This window comes from Brachypodium distachyon, chromosome 1 (assembly GCF_000005505.3).
Source record: "Brachypodium distachyon strain Bd21 chromosome 1, Brachypodium_distachyon_v3.0, whole genome shotgun sequence".
NCBI lineage: Eukaryota > Viridiplantae > Streptophyta > Magnoliopsida > Poales > Poaceae > Brachypodium > Brachypodium distachyon.
The window spans coordinates 17,679,986-17,699,003 of NC_016131.3; the positions used below are offsets into that span (position 1 = coordinate 17,679,986).

General features: G+C 44.3%; 2 protein-coding genes across 2 annotated transcripts; both read right to left on the bottom strand.

Moving 5' to 3' along the window:
- Nucleotides 1-4,591: 4,591 nt before the first annotated feature.
- LOC100823010 (protein EGG APPARATUS-1) lies at nt 4,592-5,151 on the bottom strand. The gene has a single exon (XM_003559936.4). It carries the CDS (start codon nt 5,054-5,056, stop codon nt 4,739-4,741), a length of 318 nt encoding a protein of 105 aa, XP_003559984.1. The 5' UTR covers nt 5,057-5,151; the 3' UTR covers nt 4,592-4,738.
- A 3,952-nt stretch (nt 5,152-9,103) lies between these two features.
- LOC100836119 (MADS-box transcription factor 18) lies at nt 9,104-16,818 on the bottom strand. The gene is made up of 8 exons (NM_001302866.1): nt 16,634-16,818; nt 10,876-10,957; nt 10,717-10,781; nt 10,526-10,625; nt 10,387-10,428; nt 10,052-10,090; nt 9,751-9,979; nt 9,104-9,291 (listed from the first exon to the last, which is right to left on the bottom strand). Exons 1-8 carry the CDS (start codon nt 16,816-16,818, stop codon nt 9,104-9,106), a joined length of 930 nt encoding a protein of 309 aa, NP_001289795.1.
- Between the last annotated feature and the right edge of the window lie 2,200 nt (nt 16,819-19,018).

Sequence of the window (19,018 nt, forward strand, 5' to 3'; positions counted from 1 at the left end):
TCAGTAGCCGCGCTGGCTCGATTAGGACTATGCGTGTACAACTTTAAAAGAATTAGGAGCCAAACCTGCACTTTCGGAGAATTAGGACCAACTTGACACCCCTCACATAGTTTTAGAACCTACGGTGCATTTTACTCTAAAAACAAATTCTCGTTGTTCTCTTGCTCGCAGAAGATATCATAACAAGTGAACTCAATTCAGATTTAAAGTAAAACATGCATGCGGAATCTGGATGATTTGCTACTGTTGTAAAATTAAGCAATTTCAAGAATAACAATTCAATTAATAATTTCAGAATATAGATAATGACGACAGTAGCAACTAACAGATGCATCTCAAAAATACTAGAAGTATTAAACAGCCCAACGAAGAGCAATATGAACTCGCAGATCATAACTAAACAACAGATCGAATCACAATGTATGTACTGTTGCGGTGGAGAGGAAGCCGTTGCTGTTGCGTTCGCTTGACGAAGAATACGGCGGCGCGTTGCGCACCCACCGGTTCGAGGAGGTAGACGACCCGTGGTTGCCGGGAAGAGACCAGTCGCGCGGAGCGCTTCCCAAAAACCTTATTCGCTCTCTCCCGTACAGGATCGCAAAGGCGAAAAGTTCCGAAGACCTGCTATCCCGATCGCGGGTACACGCCGGCGCTCGGGATGGAGTAGACTACGACGACGGCGCAAAAGTGAGAGACAGGCGAAACCCTAGCTCGGTTGTGTTTCGTGTAGATCAGAGGGACGGGGCGGCTGTATATATAGTCACACAGGTATAGGTCGGTTCGGTTTAGGAAACCTGAACCGACTCGACAAAATCTGCACGCGTACGTAACAGATTCCAAAAATATCTCGCGTGCCCGGCCCCGCACCGACCCGGCATGGCTCGAACTCGATCCACGAAACGTGGCGCGCTCGGCGAGGCGAGCGGAGGAGGAGGAGCGCGCGTGAGGATTTTCCTTGCTCACTTGCTCAATTGGTGAGAAGCAACATCCCTTATAAGTTGGTCTCACTCACTCTAAACTAGCAAGGTGGGACTATTCCCATTCCCACTCCCCTCATCTCACTTCATGAATGGTCCTTTGAGATTTTCAGAATTTATTAAAACTTGGGTTTGGGCTGATCAGACCCACCAACACCAAATTCTAACAGGTACTGGGTTCAGGTTTAAACTGAAGCACACATCACGGCCAATGCCTTTTCTTAACTGAAGCATGCAACTACAGACAAACTAAAGTCAAGACTAACTACTGAAGTTTCCATGCGACAGAAAAAATTCTTCTGCATCAATGTCGACACTCCCAACCTGCAGTGTTAAAAACAATTGATATTTTAGAACAATGAAACATGATTTACTATACTAGCTCAAAACTCTTGGTAATTAAAACATACCGTCAGCAAATCAGTGAAACTTGTAAGGAATCCATGACCTTCAGAATCATTCAGAATGCTCCCAAGATCACTCTCTGATTGACTTTGTGATGTCTCCATCCTGTTTTCCTCTTGCTGGGAAGTTTTTGGTCTATTTTCTTGTTGCTGGGATTTTTTCCTCCTATCATTCCGTTGCCACTGGGAAGTTTTCTTCCTATTTTCTTGTTGCTGCAAACCAAATAGAGCATAAAAATTCTAGCAAATTATTATTCTATATATGTGGGAAACCAATAAAATGTAAGTAATTACTTTGTTGCACCTTTGGTAACTCTTGTGATCCAGTAGCTCGTCTTGTCTTCCTTTTGTTGTGAAACTTGTCAACCCAACTTAGCTTTCTCTTTGCAGTTTTCTTCTTGGAGATTTTTTTCTTTAGGCGTGCAGCTGATAAAAGTTCATTTGATTCAGGCATCACTTGCGTATCACATCCTTCATTGTCTTTACTTTCACTTCCGTTTTTCATTCTAGCCTCAACCTCCTTACCAACAGTATCAAGTGCATTCTCAAGTAAAATACAACATTCTTGGGAACCAGCTACTTTAGTGGCCAAGTTTGAAAATTTCTGTTGAAGAAATTTGTAGCGCCGAACAGTATCCAACTTCGGATTCTCAATAACATTCCTTCCACTTCTGTCCTGAATAGTTCCGGACCGTGCTTCCCGAGTCCATCGCTTCAAAATATAATGTGTTGGTAGTAACTTAATATTCATCAAATCAAGAACCCGCAAGGCATGTGCACATAATATCCCTGCTCTCTAAAATTGTCCACAACTGCATGATGCCGTTTTTTCAAATGGATTGCCAATAATTCTTCTTCGTATGTTGGGTCTACAAAAGGACTACTAATTGTTACAACAAACTCGTAGTCTGTATTCAATTGTTTAGTGTAGGCTGCCATAGATCTCTCATATTCTGTTTGGAAACATTCAAATATAGCAGGAGTGTAAATTTCACTTGAGTGGACCAGCATAGGTGTTCTCATTTTGATCTTAGGTACTTCCCTTGACTCAAACTCTGAATCCAACTCAATGTCCCGTTTCCCTTGCACGGCTCTTTCAAAATGCTTGAAAAAACGAATCACGTCAAGATTTGCTTTCAAATGATGCTTGAGGTCATTGTTCAAGCTTTTACTTAGTTGTGTACTTCTCATTCCCAAGGTAAAAGCATCTCTCATATAACATTCAGCCCACTTCTCTTTCACCTTATAGATGCTATCAAACTAAGTATGTTTCTCTACTTTAGTTCTCATGATGTCAAAAGCTTCCTCAAATTTTGCCTTGTCCTCATACTCAAAATGAGCATAATCAATTATCATCTTAGCATCAGCCCAAAATATATTTGTGATATGCTCTTCACGGTCCAATTGTATGGCATATTGGAATGATTTGTTCTCAGCAATTCTATCTTGAAAATACTTCAACATACTCCCGGCTTCACCATATGCTAGCTCCCTTTGGCGCTTGGTACGCAAGTAATTTTTGTGGTCCTGGCGAATATAGGTAATAAAGGATGATCCACCAACTCACCGGCTAGCTGCCTCATGTGCAGCTTTGGGCTGAATGCCTGAATCATCAGCAATGTCAATCTCGATAGCTTGAATTTCAGATATTTTTCGCTGTGATGGCATGAGGTGGCATGTTTCTTGCGGCTGCAACATGTGGTTGTGTACAAGATCAAGATCATAAACTTCATAATTTCCAAGTTCTTGTTCTATTGTAAGACTCATACGAACTTGGCAATTGGTCCTAATTTCTGTTCGAGTTTGCTTAATGTGCTTATCTCTTTTGTCTTTTGCCCAAAGACCCTCTTTACGACACACAAATCTGCTTGAAGTAATTGTTTCATCAAACTTGCTTACATTTGAGCATCTCTTCCTGACACCAAACCCAATCCTACCCCCGTAATGCTGCCAAAAATCCCAAGCCTCATCCGAAGTGTTGAACTTCATGCCAATTTGTGATACCCAACTTGGTATGTCATTTGTTCTGTACAATAGTAAAATAGAAAATAGTAAATCACTAACCAATATTTAGCTGAGTGCGAACTTTTTGCCTGAAAATTAGTAAATGCTCGTCACTTACCTGTTCGAACCGGCCATGGCCTGCTTTTCCTTGTTGATCTGACTATCCATAATGGTTTTAACAATTCGATGTACTGGTCTGACGAAGAAAACAAGCAACAGTAGGAAACAAGGTGAGAGGAAGAAGGAAATCCGAGGAAGAAGATGAGAAAAAGAAAAGGCCAACAATCTCATCGTCGTTTGCCTTATTGGAGATCGAGAGCAGTTGACAACAACTACAGGTCTACAACGACGGCAGCAACAGCGGAGCGCAGTGTGACGGCGGCGACGCGCAATGCTCTGAGCCGTCGGCTTCTTCCGCCGTCCAAGTTTAGATGATCAACCACTTCTTTGTTTTGGCGCCAGAAAAACAAGAAGGCGAGGAGCCATCTAAGGATTTCGCGCGCCATCGACCGAGAACAATCGAGGACTCGCCAGGCTCGTTGGATGGATTTCACGTGCAGCCAACAGTTCTGACTTCCCTCTTTCACCTTGGACGATCCGGGTCCCCAACACTCAAAACATGACGATACATAGCATAATTTCAACTTTTCATGTCTTTTTTTCTGATCAATCCCAGCTAGTTGCAGCATAATTTCAACTTTTCAAGCAAAGTCCAGACTTCAGTGCCCGTGAATATACAACAAAATGCCCCTAAAAAAATACACTACAAACCATAATGATCGATTTTATTTCAGCGGAAATGGAACAAAAGCATGATTCGGAGCCGATCCCAACACGGAAAAACAAGCTCTAGATCGTTTCAGTTCTTAATTAGGTGTTTACATCGCTTTTTTTAGGACAATCAAATGATTCTATACGACGACGCAGAATCGATTAAACAAGAATCGAGAAGAGATGTCGCCGCAATAAGTCAGGCTGAAAGAGCAGCAGTACAAGCTACAGATCAGCAAAGGCCAAACAACAAATTGATATCCCTCTGTTCCATAATTATTGTCGCTGTTTTAGTTTAATTTTATATAAAACAGCAACAAGAATTATCGTGGGACGGAGGTAGTAATAGACAGCCAGAAAACAAAACACGAGTCGCCGGTCAACTATATCATACAACCACGAACCACACAGATCATTAGAGATCGATTTGCAAATCAACAGACCACAATAAAGATAACTCGGCAAACTAACATAGTAACATTACTTGGAGGTAATACTAAGATAACAATACTAATTTAAGCAGATCGACAGTGCTTCAGAGCGCGCGGCAAATAGAGTGATCGACGCGCGCGCGCATGCCTCCTACAGGCCGAATGCTGCGGCCGCCGCCGCCATCTTCGCCGCACCGCCGGGAGCGAAGACGGCGGGCGCCGCCGCGGCGCCGGCTGTGCGGAGGATCTGGAAGTACAACTGCGGGTTGCTGAGGAACGCCGCGCGGGAGATGACGTAGCCGGCGGCGCCGGGCGCCTTCATGGTGGCGCCGGCAGCGACGGCCGCCGCGGGCCAGAGGAAGTAGGCGCCCACGGCGGCGCCGACGACGAACGCCGCGGTGGCCACAGCGCCTTCGGGCGTGGTGAGCATCTCCCTCGCCTGCTTCGCCTTCTGCTTGAGCCCTTCCATCGCGACCGATCTGCTCTCTGGTTTCTCCCGTGGAAGATCGATGCTGCTTCCTGCTTGGCTAGGCTAGCGAGACGGAGAGGGCGGTTGCGTTGGCGAATGGCGAGACGATACGGGCCGCCGGGGGTCATTATAAAGATGGACGTAGGGGGTACTCCACTCACTAGTTGGGAAGGAAACAAAGCATTCGGTTCGGATTCCGGAGTGACTGTTGCCTGTTAATGCGTTTTACCGGGCATATCTGCAATACCCCTGAAAGAACCGCAATGATCAATAAAGTCAAAATAAACTGCATTTAAAAAAAATTACAGGTAGCAGCAGAACGCGCACACACACGCACGCACAGTCGCACACCCTATCCCTATGAACACCTCAAAGAGAATGAGCCGGTAGACGTCTCGCTGATGATGGATACGTCACCTACCATTGAAAGAATAGCGTCGGTTAAATCCTGAATTAGGACTTGACGTGGGTGTGCTGGTTTCATCACAGGGAACCACACCACCCGAGTTAGGCTCAGTTCACAGCATCAGTTTATTCCATTGAAAGAAAATCTGAATGTTTCATTTTCCTACTGTCAAAGAGGATAACATAGCAATCCGCCGAAACGACACGAGAGAAAAAAAAAGGCAATCTCAAGGCGACCTCTAGGCGGCGGCTAGGTTCCAATATCCTCCATCGGCATCGCCGCCGGGCCGTCCTGCCTCTAATGGCCTTCCAGGCTTCGGAAGTGCGGCGGATTCCAGCCGATCGTCTGCATAAGGATTTTTTGATCCTTGTTTTAGGTTTTCTTTTACAATGTCTTTTCTGAGTTGGCGAGGCGGCAACGACATCTTGCTGTCAGAATAAGATCTTCGCCGCCATTTCCTCGCCCCAATGATGCGGATAGTGTCAGCGATGGGGTGCGTGGAGCTGTGTGACCGACGAATTCCTTGGAATCCGGTCGGTTTTTTATATTTTCGGTGAATCCTTTGTACCGGGTCGGATTTCGTGTTAATTGGTGTGGTTTCAGGTCTATATCTTTTGATCTATGGTTCTCATATTTGGCGATGGCCGCCGCCCTAGTGCGTTGGTCCTCTGGTGCCTTAGCATGACGACTTTCCCACCGTCTACTACAACGAGCTCTCATTTGGCAAATTCACTTTGTCCGGATCGGCGAGAAGGTGGCCCGCCTTTCGGTTCATTTCAGTGCTTGTTGTCGTCACTAGGTGGTGTCATAAAATATTTATAAATTTTATTACTTTTATAAAACTCTTTGTACTGCTTTTGATGATTATTAATAAATTGATGGATCGTTTCGAAGTAAAAGTCGGGAGAGTAATAATTATCAAATGCAAATTAGAACGTGATGACCAAAGTTTTTTCAGTCTCTTTTAGATAGTTGGAAATATTGCTGAGTGCCAGTACCAAATCTGCGGCGTAATTAATGGATTTCTGCACCGCGCTGTGAACTGTTCACTGGGCGGCTCGGCTCGCCCTCCTTTCCTCGGGAAGGATCGCACAAGGGAGGTGCGATTCGTGGACACGCCTGAGACGAGTGCTTCGTGCCGGTTGGCGGTGGCGCGCGGCCACGTTGGGAACCATCGATGACCAGCTGCGCTAGCAGAGGAGTTTTGGTTTGACGTTTCGAGCTTTGAGACCTCAGGAATGAATGAAGGGACGATTTTTAACAGCATGGCACGACGATCCTCAGGAATGAATGAAGCGTGACCGAAAATTTGGAATTCCTACTTGACCATCTACGGCGTCTGAAAACTATCCACATTCGGAGGGGGCCGTGGAGGCGTGGATACAGCCCGACCGAGCTCCGGCGTCCGGCCACAACGCAAGTCATGTGTAACTAATTCCGATATCTCAATCCTAGCATGTTTAGTCGGGCACTACAGCCACACTGCACCAAACATTCCCAGCGACGACGATGAAAAACAGATATCATTTCGAATATTTAGACGAAACAAGCTAGGCGAGAACGATGCAGGTCGCCACACAAGCACATCACAGATCACACAATAACCCAGGCACAGTCCCATCTTCTCGCGCCGAAAGCGAGTACTACTACTACCACTACCAGGTACTGGGATTGACACCAAACTAAACACACACCAATATCAGTTAGCAGCAGTTATTCAGCTACGGCTCCATCAGCAAGCGCCGCAAATGGAGCGAGACGACGAAGCCGGCGGCCGGCTCCCTACAGAGCGAAGGCGGCGGCTGCCGCGGCGGCGCCGGCGGTGCGGAGGATCTGGAAGTAGAGCTGCGGGTTGGCGAGGAAGGCGGCGCAGGAGATGACGAAGCCGGCGGCGCCGGGAGCCTTCATCATGGCGCCGGGACGGCGGCCGTGGGCCAGAGGAAGTAGGCGCCCACGACCCCGCCGATGACCAGCGCGGTGGTCTTCACTGCACGTTCGCGCGTGGACACCATGCCGCTCGCCTTCTGCTTGAGGAAGTCCAGCGGTGCGTGCAAGGTGTTCATCTCGGAGCTCCTGAACTAACCGGACTGGCTTTGCTATGCATCTGGCGTGAGATGGAGAGGCACGAGTGATCTCGTTTATAAAGACGAAGGTGATCGTTGGAACATAGGCATTTAGCTTGAGTTCCAGCGAAAAGAAAAGTGTTTCGGTCATATTTCTAATTGGTTCGGCAACGAATCAGCTGATCGACAACCTGCCTTGAGGGATGTGTCCCCGATCAAAGTGCGTTCAACGATATTAGATTTTCATCAGTTGCGGTGAGCGATTCATGCTGCTATTCAAAACCTATAAGGTTAGTCCAACTTGTATGGTTTTGGTCTTCTGCAATTTCATCACCGGAAACATGAAGAGTTTTCAAGATACGGATGAGGATAAAAAATTGTTTATTTCAAATAATCTTGATGTATCTTTTAGTTTCATTAGTTTTCTTGTTGTTGGTTTTCGTTTCAACTTCGATCGTTTGTACTTTGTTTATCGAATGAATAAAGTAAGATGTTTCTATAAAAAAAATCCTATGTACTTTGTACGGGGTTCGACAAGGTGTCGTGCCACTCGGCACATTCACGACCGAACCATCCAACAAAAAAAAACGCCCAGTGCTGCTACCTCGGAACCCGATCTCCGCTAGCGTGAGTGCCCGGCGGACGGAGGACCCTCTCGTGCATTGGAAACACAGCCTCAGAAATGAAGATGCAAATCCAGAAGTTTGGCCACGTCATATCATTTCTGCGAATGGAAGTAATTGACGATGCTTGCTTTAGAAATCGCTTCCCTGACGATTGTGACTGTGCGGCTCTTATATTTCAGCTTTCTAATCACATCAATGCTTGGGCAATGTTCCAGACAGAACTCGTTGTGGAAGTCAAGATGCTAAAGACAGTGGTCAAGGTCAATGAAGCTAACGCTCGATTATTTGGCTGGGCGCCACTAGTAAGAAGACTGGATGGATAAGTGTGGTGGCTACCCTCTTTGGCCCTGCCTTCTCAAATTTCCTGCATGGGTGCTTTGCTACCTTCAGGCTACTATGCTGGACTCTGGGTATAGCTGGGCGGCCTATGTACTAACTTTTCTTTTGCTTATTTGTGTTTAGTTCTCAACTTTGTATGCTGGTGGTCTCTTCAATAGAAATTGGCGCTGATGCTAGCTGTTTCAAAAAAGAAAAAGGAAACTTCTTGAGTTCAGTTTTAAACAACAAAAAATCAGCTTCCAATTTAAACACCACTTTACGCTAAACACCCATGATGCAGAATGAATTAGCAGCCCTGCTCATGCCTTTGAACAAACTTTGGTGCTCTTTTGTTTGCTTACAGCTGATTAATACATAACCAGTCACAACAGGTGAATCATACCACACCTCCGTTAAAGCATACACACAGATCTCCAACCGCAAGACCGAGCTCTCATCGATCAGAGAAAAAGAAAAGGAAACAGTAAATGTGGAAACAAGATGATGTATCTTATAGTGCAGAAAAGCTCGAGACAGGAAAGACCCCAATTACGCTGAACAAAGACACATGGTCTTATTGGGGGCTAGCTAGGCCGCCAGAATCCATCGTCCGTGATGGATTAAACACCAATGGCTAGCTTCCATGGTGGACGCCTGATGGCACCGATATCCCCTTGGGATGGAGAGTCACATGAGGGCATTGGAAGCCTTCATCTGTTACTGATGGTGCGGAGCATCCATGGCGGTAGCTTGCCGCTGTTTGCTTGTGCTGGAGACGGCTGAGATTCTGGTTCTCCTCCTGCTTCTCTAGGTTGATGTGACCTGCATGGCGAGCAGAAGGGTACGCTGAAACAGACAGTGGTTTCCATGCACTAACAATGCTAAAGCAGTTGCGACGTCATCAAGTGCATTGTCCAACCTTGGTATTATGACAGGCTTATCTAGCAAGATGAAACAATCAAACAAGCTAGCTAGCTCAAGTGGATCAGGTGACTGTTACAAGAGCTGTTTTCAGGAATGTTTAGCATCTAGCAAAGGTGTTTCCTGGCATGTGTATGATTATCACGTTAATTGAAACTCTGACAGCTATTGAATGATCCTTTTCATAGAAACAAAATAAAATTGGAGACAGCTAAAGCATAGTTTATATTTTTCTGAAGTACTTTAGCTAAATGTACATCAGTAAATGTGCAAGGCATGCATGTGATTGTTATGGAATAGGAAGGAGAATATTATTGACTGAAAAACGACACAGGCAATACTAGATTTGGCGGTACATACGGGAGCAAACGTCAATACAGTGGATGTGTGAAGCATAATACCCAATATTTAGATTAGGCATGGAATCAAGGACCGTCAATGGTGTAGGTGACGGTGAGCTTGTTGTTGCTCCATTTTGCTGCTCGCGGTCATGGGTATTTGGCAAAGCAGTATTTTTTTCATTTAGCTGCTCCCGGTGCTGAATATTTGATAAAGCATTATTTTTCTCCTTTTCCGTCTCCACGAGGTGCTATGGAAGTTATAAACAAAAGAGTTTAGCCTCCACGACTTAGCCATCTTGCAGTAAAAGTCGAATATTTACCTTCTGCAGGACGCCATTCTGATCTTTAAGTGACTTCTCCTGCACAGTTGAAGACAATAATTGTAAACATGCTAGCATATATCTATATAAATATTTGCAATGTTCCAGAACTAGATGTCCGACTATGATTCAAGACGGCAAAACGAAATGGTAAATCTAGTAGAAAAATTAAAAACATGCTGATCTCACTGCAAAATGCATGCGGTGTATTCTTTAAATATATTTGCCAAGGGTGCGTTTGTGGAGGCCAATGGATGGCATCAACAATATTGCTTAGTGGTCCTTCTACACATGCTCATGTACACCATATAGGAAACTTAATGAGAATAACCTACCTTCTTCTGAAGCTCAGATATCGAATCAAAGAGGAGCTGATTCTGTAAATAAAAAGGCAGTTATATTTCATAAGGTTTCAGTTAAAAACTGGCAAATGAAAACTAGCTATGAACAACATCAACACAATTAATTATTCACCTTTCTTGACCTTATGTGCTTCAAAGAACTGTCAAGTTGCTGTTCCAATTGTTGGAGTTCTCTTGTGGTCAGTGGTTCCAATTGTTCACCCAACAGTTGTCTTTAGTTGAAATAGATAAAAAACGGTTCATCACACACTACATAACCAGAATGAGGATGCTCGTATAGATATATGTATATGTCATTAATACCTTTGACTTTTCTGAAGTGCATCAAGTTTTATCTTCAACCTTCCATATTCATCTCCCCAATTGGCCTATGAGAAAGAGAATTACAAGTACAGGAACAAGCTTAACTGGAAGAAACAAATCTCTTTGCATAGTTCTCAAACAGTTGGGAAATTTATTTACCTGGTCTCCAATATTTGGATCCAGTACAGCTCTTTCTTCGAATGAGTACCGCTGGTAACGCTCAAGAATCACATCCATACTACTGTAAAATGTCACAAAACAATGCCATGCATCCACCATAAAACAATGGAGGTCTATATTAGAAACAGACTAATGCTCAGGTAGAATTTCCATAATTTAAAAAATAGACAAACCACGATACACAAATTCAGACATAAATCATGGCCTATGACTGATATTATTCAAAATAATCAGGCCTGGTTCTCTGGTATTCAAAAGTGGAAGACAAATTGGATCATTGTCTGATGATAGCTCCGATAACATCTATAATAAAACGTAAGACGTGTTTTGAACAATATCATCGTTAGACATAGTCGCAGAGCAACAGTTAGTAAACACATCATGATGCAGGCAATATCATCATCAAATGCACCATGCACCTTACAGAGAACCAAGGAACTCAACAAACCGAGGAAGCGCCAAAGCAGCATGCTCAAATTCACGAACTGTGTTTAGATACATGTAGCTATATACTGCCCTGGAGTCTTTGTCATATCTTGTGCTTCACATAAAGTTGTATCATTGCTTTGTTCATAACTAAGGTAGCGCTAATATAGTAATATGTTCCCAGTTATACAACTAGCTAACTAACACGAATCATTTTGTAGGAATAAAATTGTGATGTGATGTTTGAAACAATCGCTTAAGAAAAACTTTGTACAAAGGCACATCAATGTTTCAAAATATGAAAAACATGTGCACACAATTAATTAAGGGCTCCACACAAACACAATCTCTAGTAAATATCAGTCACGATGATTGGGCAGAGGTCACGCAAAACCGCAACATCTGATGTTCTGTCGCTTAACCATTATTATTGGGGTAATTATTTTGATCAAGACATTATTCACTTAGTGGAGTTTGAAAACATTTCTGCCATTTAGCCCCACTTGGCAGCGTATAAGTGGCAAACTGAAGCCTAGCAGCTGCCAGATTACCATCCAACATGGACAGACCCGCCTCTCCTTGTTGGAGTCTGCTTGAGAGGATTATTACATGTGGGCTGGAAGGGCCACATGGCAACGAGAGGTAGGGAAACATTTAGACTCTATTTCCTTCTTTCTCTTGCAAAAAGAATCCTCATTCAAAAGACAGAGACAAAGTCATCCAGGCTTCTGAAGCTCAAGTGCATGGTGATCAGGTGCAAGGCCAGTGAGGGTAAAGTAGAAAATGAAACAAGGGCATCAATGTGAGTAATTTGCGCTCGGAACTTACAGGAAAAGCGGCAGTTAAGACATCCAGAGGCACACACTAATTTGGGGCTTTTCTTGTCAGTCACTAAATCTTGAACGAATCAGAAGGCTCCTTGGTATTTAATCGAAAAGCTCATTGCATGATTAGGCCACAAATTTGACAATTAGTAGTTGCTGCCATTGTTTGTCGACGGCAGAGAAGGTTGGTCACCAGATCTAGTTCGCCTGCCCAAACCCTCCTCCGGCGCCTTGCTTGTTGCCGCCTGAGGAGGCAGCTGGAAAGCCGTGCAAACTCCAAGGAAGGCGGCAACGAGGCCTTCACCGCGTCCTGGTTAGCCCGGTGCTGACGGGCCGGGTGGTGGAAGCTTAAACACGTCGTACGGGTGGCGTGTCGACCGATGGGGGTGCAGGAGTTTGGCAAAGGGGGCGACTGCCCTAGTTTTATGTCCGCAGAGGCCTCTGTGATCGTGTGGACTAAATGACGCAGGAACTGGATCTCGAGATGGTGGCGGCGATATGGGACACCTCCTCCACCTTTAGATTGGGTTCGGTTCGTCTCATCAGGTGCTACACAAGGTGTTTCTTGTGGAGGCATCAAGTCATGCTTGTTGCCGGCAGGAGCTACGTACAACGTCTCATGTAGAGGCATCATTGTCATGCCAGTTACCAGCAAGTGCTATTCACGGTGTCTCCTATGGGGGGCATCAAGTCATGCATGTTATTGAAGGATCAAAGGTGGCGTGACAATGGCTAGAAGCGAGACGGTATGGGACGTCTCTGCTTCTAGTTTCTTCTTTAGTGGTATCTGGCTAGAAAGGTGACATTAGCGGGTCAAGTGTTAATAGTAGAGACGGCTTTGACGACAAGTTTGCCCACTCCAATGGAAACACATGATCCTTGATCAGGCTATGTCGATGCGCGCATGCCCTTAGGATATGTTTGGTTGTAGGTATGGGGTGGGGTGGGTCAGTGCGGCTAACTTCTTTATGCGTTTGGATTATGAGATAGGCTTGAGCGGAGCAGACCATCATGGAATATTCCCCCAAAAAACTGATCCGCCTCGCTCACCAAATTTTGTTAAACCACAAGGCCCGTGAGCCGGTTCGCTCTTCGTGTGCGCCTCACGTGACAACACTCGTGCCTCTCGGATAGAAATAGTCAACAAACTCCCATTCAACTTGATCAAGGTCGCCTGGTGCAGTGTGACTCAGGAATCCAAACGAAAATCGGGTTCGCCCCACCCAAACACAGAACCAAACACATCCTTAATGAAGGTGGTGGTTTGAAGCTAGGCTTTGGAGATGAAAATTCTGCGTTTGACCTAACTCGTCGTCATCGGTGCACGTGTGTCGATCTCTTCTTGAAGGCCTAGCCAAAGAGTTGTGTTCTTTTAGTTTGTTTATGTCTTACCATAGGGTTAGTGGTAGTCTGATGGGAGTAATTGTTGCGAGGCATATGACCTCGGATTTTTCTTTTCTTTTTTAGGGTTGACTTTGTTTGGCTTGGATGCTAGGCTTTCCATAGTTTTAGTGCTCGTGTGCATAATCGGTGCAAAAGCTGGAAGTTTTCCTCTTTTTCAAAGAAAAAAAAGTCTGAGCTCATTTGCGAGAGGAGGTAGAGGATAAGTGGGAGAGTTCGCTTACACGCAAGACGTCTAGGGAGGCCTTAAATAGGCTTGCGTCATTCACCTGAGCAACACGTCGAGGCATCTGACTTTCGGGTTGAAAATGGAGCAAACATATTATGTATGTTCCGCGAAAAAGAACCACGTATTTCGACAAAACACTAGTGGAAACGGAAATTTCCGTATCCGCACGTGGAATTTTCATTTATATCTTGCTATGTTGTCAAGTTCGGCCCAGCCAAGTCCATCCATATAAAATCCCACAATAAACCTAAATACCTAATACCTGACCTGCATTCCCTTCGTTCCCCCTGTTAGTACTATAATATTCACTCTGTTGCTCTTCAATTTGCCAAGTTTTTATAAAGACATGTCAGACTGGGGTATTCAAAATTGTTCTGAAATATTCACTGATCAAAATTGTTCCGAAAATTCATTGGTGAAAATTTTGCGTCTCTAATCGAGTGATCCCTGAGGTGGTGTTCTCGTGTGTGTAGCCATTCCACGGTGAACGCATCAGCCAGCCTGCCTAGCTGGCTAACGCCCAAAAGAAGGGACGCCAAGCAGCAGAGGAGAACTCGCTAGGTTGTTGGATTTTGAGACATGTTTGTTTTGGGATTTAAAAGGAGGCGAGGAAGCACAAGGTCAGGTGCTAGCATAGGTTGTACAGGATTACGACTATCCAGTGGATGGTTTGATTTTAAGCGATCTAAGATCCAACTTAGACCATTGGGCCAATTCGGGGGAAGGAGGTGGTAGATGGCTCGTGTATTTTAGGACTTGGTGCTTGAATACTTTGAGATTTAGTCCAAAATACTTTTTACATGCTTACATATAGACTACATGGTATATATATTCATTTTCTTTGAAAAAATTCAAGGGTATTCGGGTGAATACCCTTGAACTGAGCTGGGCCCGCCCATGCTGTCAAACCTGCTGAAGTGGATAGTTTGGGCTTGGTGAAATCAGTCAGCCCTGTAGTTGCGACTAAGTGAAAAGAATATGTCAAAAGTTGTGGCTTTGGAATAACATTACCTTTAACTGTTGTAGTATTCTAATACTTACTCCATAATCCAAGATTTACATTGCCTGACTTCAAAATAATAACCTAAGTACATAGGTAATACGTACAGCGGTGACTACTGCACTCATAACTCATAGAAATGGTTATGCCTTGCAAATAATCCTACTCCCTCCGACCGGTATTACTTGTCTCAAATTTGCTCAAATACGGATGTATCTATTTGTAAAAAGTGTCTAGATACATGTAATGTTTCGACAAGTAATTCCGGCCGGAGGGAGTACCTCATTTTCAGTTTACAAGGCCCACGTATGTCCCTAGATCATCAATTTGATCCAGAAATTATTTATTATATTGTACAAAAAGAAATATTTCATTAAATTTGTATAAGCAAAAAGTTTCTAACGATACACCTTTTGGTGGTATATAACTCATATTTTGTTGGTCAAATTGTTGATCTACAAGTACGTGTGGCCTTGTAAACAGAAATGAAGGAGTATCTTATATGCTCTTCCATGCTTTTTGTGGTATATAACTCATACTTTTTGTGTTTTTTCTTGGTTCACTTGGTTGTACTCTTGTAAATTATGCATGTTGACTTGTTAACGCAGAAATTGGACACTTTCTCATACTGTTACTCAGTTTACAACCATAGTAATGGTACAGTGTACCTTTAAATTCAACTTTATCAAAACAAAATATTTGATCAGATATCCAGACTATATGCTTATTTACAGAATTTCAGTTTCAGCTACATACAGAACTGCAGCAAGAGAAATACAGATGTATACTGAAAAACAATAATAGAGGAGATTAATATAGTTGTGTCTAACTCATGAAATATAAAGAATGCACTACTGTTTAAGCCCAAAACCTCGAACCGAAACATGTATGCCAATTGACCAGTTTAGGATATTATGTAGCAACTGTTCTCCTTGAATGTCCTTTCATTTAACAACAGAATATCCCAATTTGCTAAAGCAATGAAACACCGGAATGAAAACAAAAAAAAATCAACCAGCAGAGCCTTGGTGTTCATATGGAAATAGTATACTGATAGAGAAACGAACCATATGTACACTGGCCGCCATGAATACCCTTACGATTGATACAGATCATATTTGGTCTAGAACAGTCATCTAATATGTGACGGATAGAACATAGATGCATGCATAGAGAGGAGTTTGTGTCTCATATTTCCGGATAATGAGACAATAGTTCCAGCTGCTCTCCGTATATGGAGGCATTAGATTGGATACATGTGATCAGTGCCATTAATTTCATAAGAAACCTACTCTTTTTTTTAATAAAAAACATTTCTGGACAAATCCTTCTCGATACTTTTGTTTTTGGAACAGATATCATCTGAAAATCACGTCTAAGCATTAGCAAGGAAATGAACGGAGGAAGAAGCGACCGCGCGTTCGCACAATAGATGCTACGAGACACAGACAGTAATAGGTACTATAATCATATGAATCATGTGATAGAACCTGTAGACAGTACGTATGCAACTAATACTAGCCAGCGAGAACGAACAACCGAGCTATTCCGTACAAACGAGTGTCTCCGTAGCTAGGCAGCAAAAAATTTCCATTCCATGATCGAAAACAAGGTGAGCTTCGATTACCCATGCAAGCGGAAAGCCAGAAACCACACAAAAAATAGCACGAAATAATAACCACGATCGAAGACTAAATTCCCCACCGGCCCGATCGTACGATACAGCAACTCAGCGGAACCCAAAAAAACACCCCAAATCAATCATCTGATTCCCCCACAAACACCAAACAGAGCTCATAAGCAGTAGCGGGAAGGAGGAGAAGGTAGGAGGGAGGATGCGTGCGTGAATGAAATAACCTGTCCTGGCTGGAGTACTCGTAGAGCTTGCCCTTGGTGGAGAAGACGATGAGCGCGACCTCGGCGTCGCAGAGCACGGAGATCTCGTGCGCCTTCTTGAGCAGCCCGTTCCGGCGCTTGGAGAAGGTCACCTGCCGGTTTATCTTGTTCTCGATCCGCCGCAGCTGCACCGGCCCGCGCCCCATCTCCTCCGCCCCCCTCCGCGCCAACTCCGCTTCAGCAACACCACCAACCCCAAGCTAGCTAGCTGCTACGACAACGCGAAGAGGAAGGCTGGAAACTGGAAGGGAAGGGATGTGGCGTGGGTGGGAGAGAGCTCGGAGGAGGGAGGGAATGGGATTATGGGAGAAAGGGGGCGGTTTAGATGGGGGAAGGGCGGTGTGGGGAAACCGGGGTGGTTTTGCGGGCAGCGCTGTCGAGTTCTGATTGGCCCGGTGGGGCTCGGGGCGACGTGGAGGGGATCCGGGCCGTTGGATCGGGACGATGTCGTTATTGCGGCCCAGGTGCGGGTGGGCCAGCGGGCTGGTGCGCCTGTGGGTTGCAGCCTCGCTCGCAGCACGGGATTGGTCGCCGGGAGCGGGCATGGTCGGATGGTGGGGCTCTCTCTCTCTTGGAGTCTCGGGTGCGAAAAAAGTAAAAGCTTCTTCGGCTTTGCTCTTTGCTCCGCGAGGAAGGGACGCGTGTGTGGTCCGCGGCTGTCGCGTACAAGGGAGCGAGACGGGGAGTGACATCTGGCGTCGCCGGCCTGTGGTCCGGGCCCCACCTGGCAGTGGCGCGGCCCCTCTGCACTGCACCGTGAATAGTAAACTTGGTCAGGGCAAATGTGGGTTGGGGGCGTTCTCTGTGCGAGTGCGAGTAGATGCCTATAAATGGGACGTAGGACGATGGAGCGTCCCTATCCTGAAAACATAGGCTACGGAGACTTTTCACCGAGAACGCGGAGTTGCCAAATGAGGGTTGGAAGGAAAGGAAAATAAATGCCTGGTACATTTGGCTTGTGTCCAAAATATATCCATGACCCGGTCAAAAAAAAAATCCATGTCAAGAAAAATACGGACTAGCATTTTGGATAGTTGTCGAACAAAGAAAAATACGGACTAGCTTTTAGCATCTGAGTGATTCTCTGATTATTGTAATGTTCTGGTACGGTTAGACTGGGACTCAGATCAAAAAAACATGTTCAAGACAAAAGTTAAAATTAATATGCCCTTGATTAAGAATATATATGTTAAATGGTTTCCTTTCCAAAAGAAAAATAACAACAAGAATGCCCCACCATTGTCGTTAATTTAATGAAGTCATGTTTCCTAAAAAAAACTCATCAACAAAGAAACCAAAGGAACACTTAAATTTTAGCGCCGTTTAAGTCGCCAAAGTTGAATACATGGAGCAAACAAAGAAATTCCTACAGGTGTGTAAACCCCACACAAATGGGTCATGCTCTAGAGACACTTCTACTTATGCGCTCTTCTTAATAATGTTGTGCCAATTAGCTAAGTGGATGTCTAGCACATAATATGGTGATAATCAACATGCATGAGGTCATGTGAAACAAATGACGGAAGCCATTAACTGTGGCGTGTTTATTCCTAACGGTGCCAAAGAGGTGAGAGTACCCAGAGAAAAGCATAAAGTTACCAACCATTTGTCCTTTTCCAAAACCTCAGACTCGCGACTATCCAAGTCTAGATGAGTTTGGCTGAACAGAGGAGTCCTTAAACCGCATTAGACCCCTCCAGAAGTGAGAATCCATTGGTTTAGCTTGAACTAGGGAGATAGGTTTCTATCCCAAATATTTATTTCATCGGAGCAATTGACACCCACCATCCTTCGCTATCAATTTGAAGAGTTGCTTACTTAACATGCATTTGTTTTTCACTTCCAAATCTAGCATTACCTAGACCACCTTGATTTATAGGCATGCAAAACATTCCCCCATTTAGCCAAGTAGTATTTCTTGTGTTGGTCATGTGACCGATGCAAATTTAGCCTTTTCCTAAACCCTTTTGGAATCTCCAAAACGTACATCATAAAAACTGGAAGGCATTTTACGATGCAACCACCGAGTAAATAAGCACCAACCATGCAACCATTGTGGGATAATTGTTTTGATTGTCAACTACTCGATGGCTTCTCAAATCAGTCTTGTATATGTTTTTTTCAATCTCGGGTACACATTTTATGATGATGAATAGAGATACTAAGGTATTTAAAAGGGCGGGAGAATCAACAATATTTAAAGGGGAACGAGCATATACAAAGGTTCTTAAATATCACTCTCTCCGTTTCATAATTCTTGTCGTGGTTTTAGTTCAAATTTGAACTAAAATGACAACAACAATTATGAAACGGGAGGAGTACTATATAAAGCCTATTTCATTTGCT

What these genes read in the sequence shown, in the direction of transcription:
- LOC100823010 (XM_003559936.4), bottom strand. Translation starts at nt 5,056, where the DNA reads ATGGAAGGGCTCAAGCAGAAGGCGAAGCAGGCGAGGGAGATGCTCACC.
- LOC100836119 (NM_001302866.1), bottom strand. Translation starts at nt 16,818, where the DNA reads ATGGGGCGCGGGCCGGTGCAGCTGCGGCGGATCGAGAACAAGATAAAC. An exon ending in AGAATGGCGTCCTGCAGAAG is followed by an intron (nt 9,980 to 10,051) that starts GTAAATATTCGA and finishes TAACTTCCATAG; the next exon opens with CACCTCGTGGAGACGGAAAA. An exon ending in CTGTATTGACGTTTGCTCCC is followed by an intron (nt 9,292 to 9,750) that starts GTATGTACCGCC and finishes CTCGCCATGCAG; the next exon opens with GTCACATCAACCTAGAGAAG.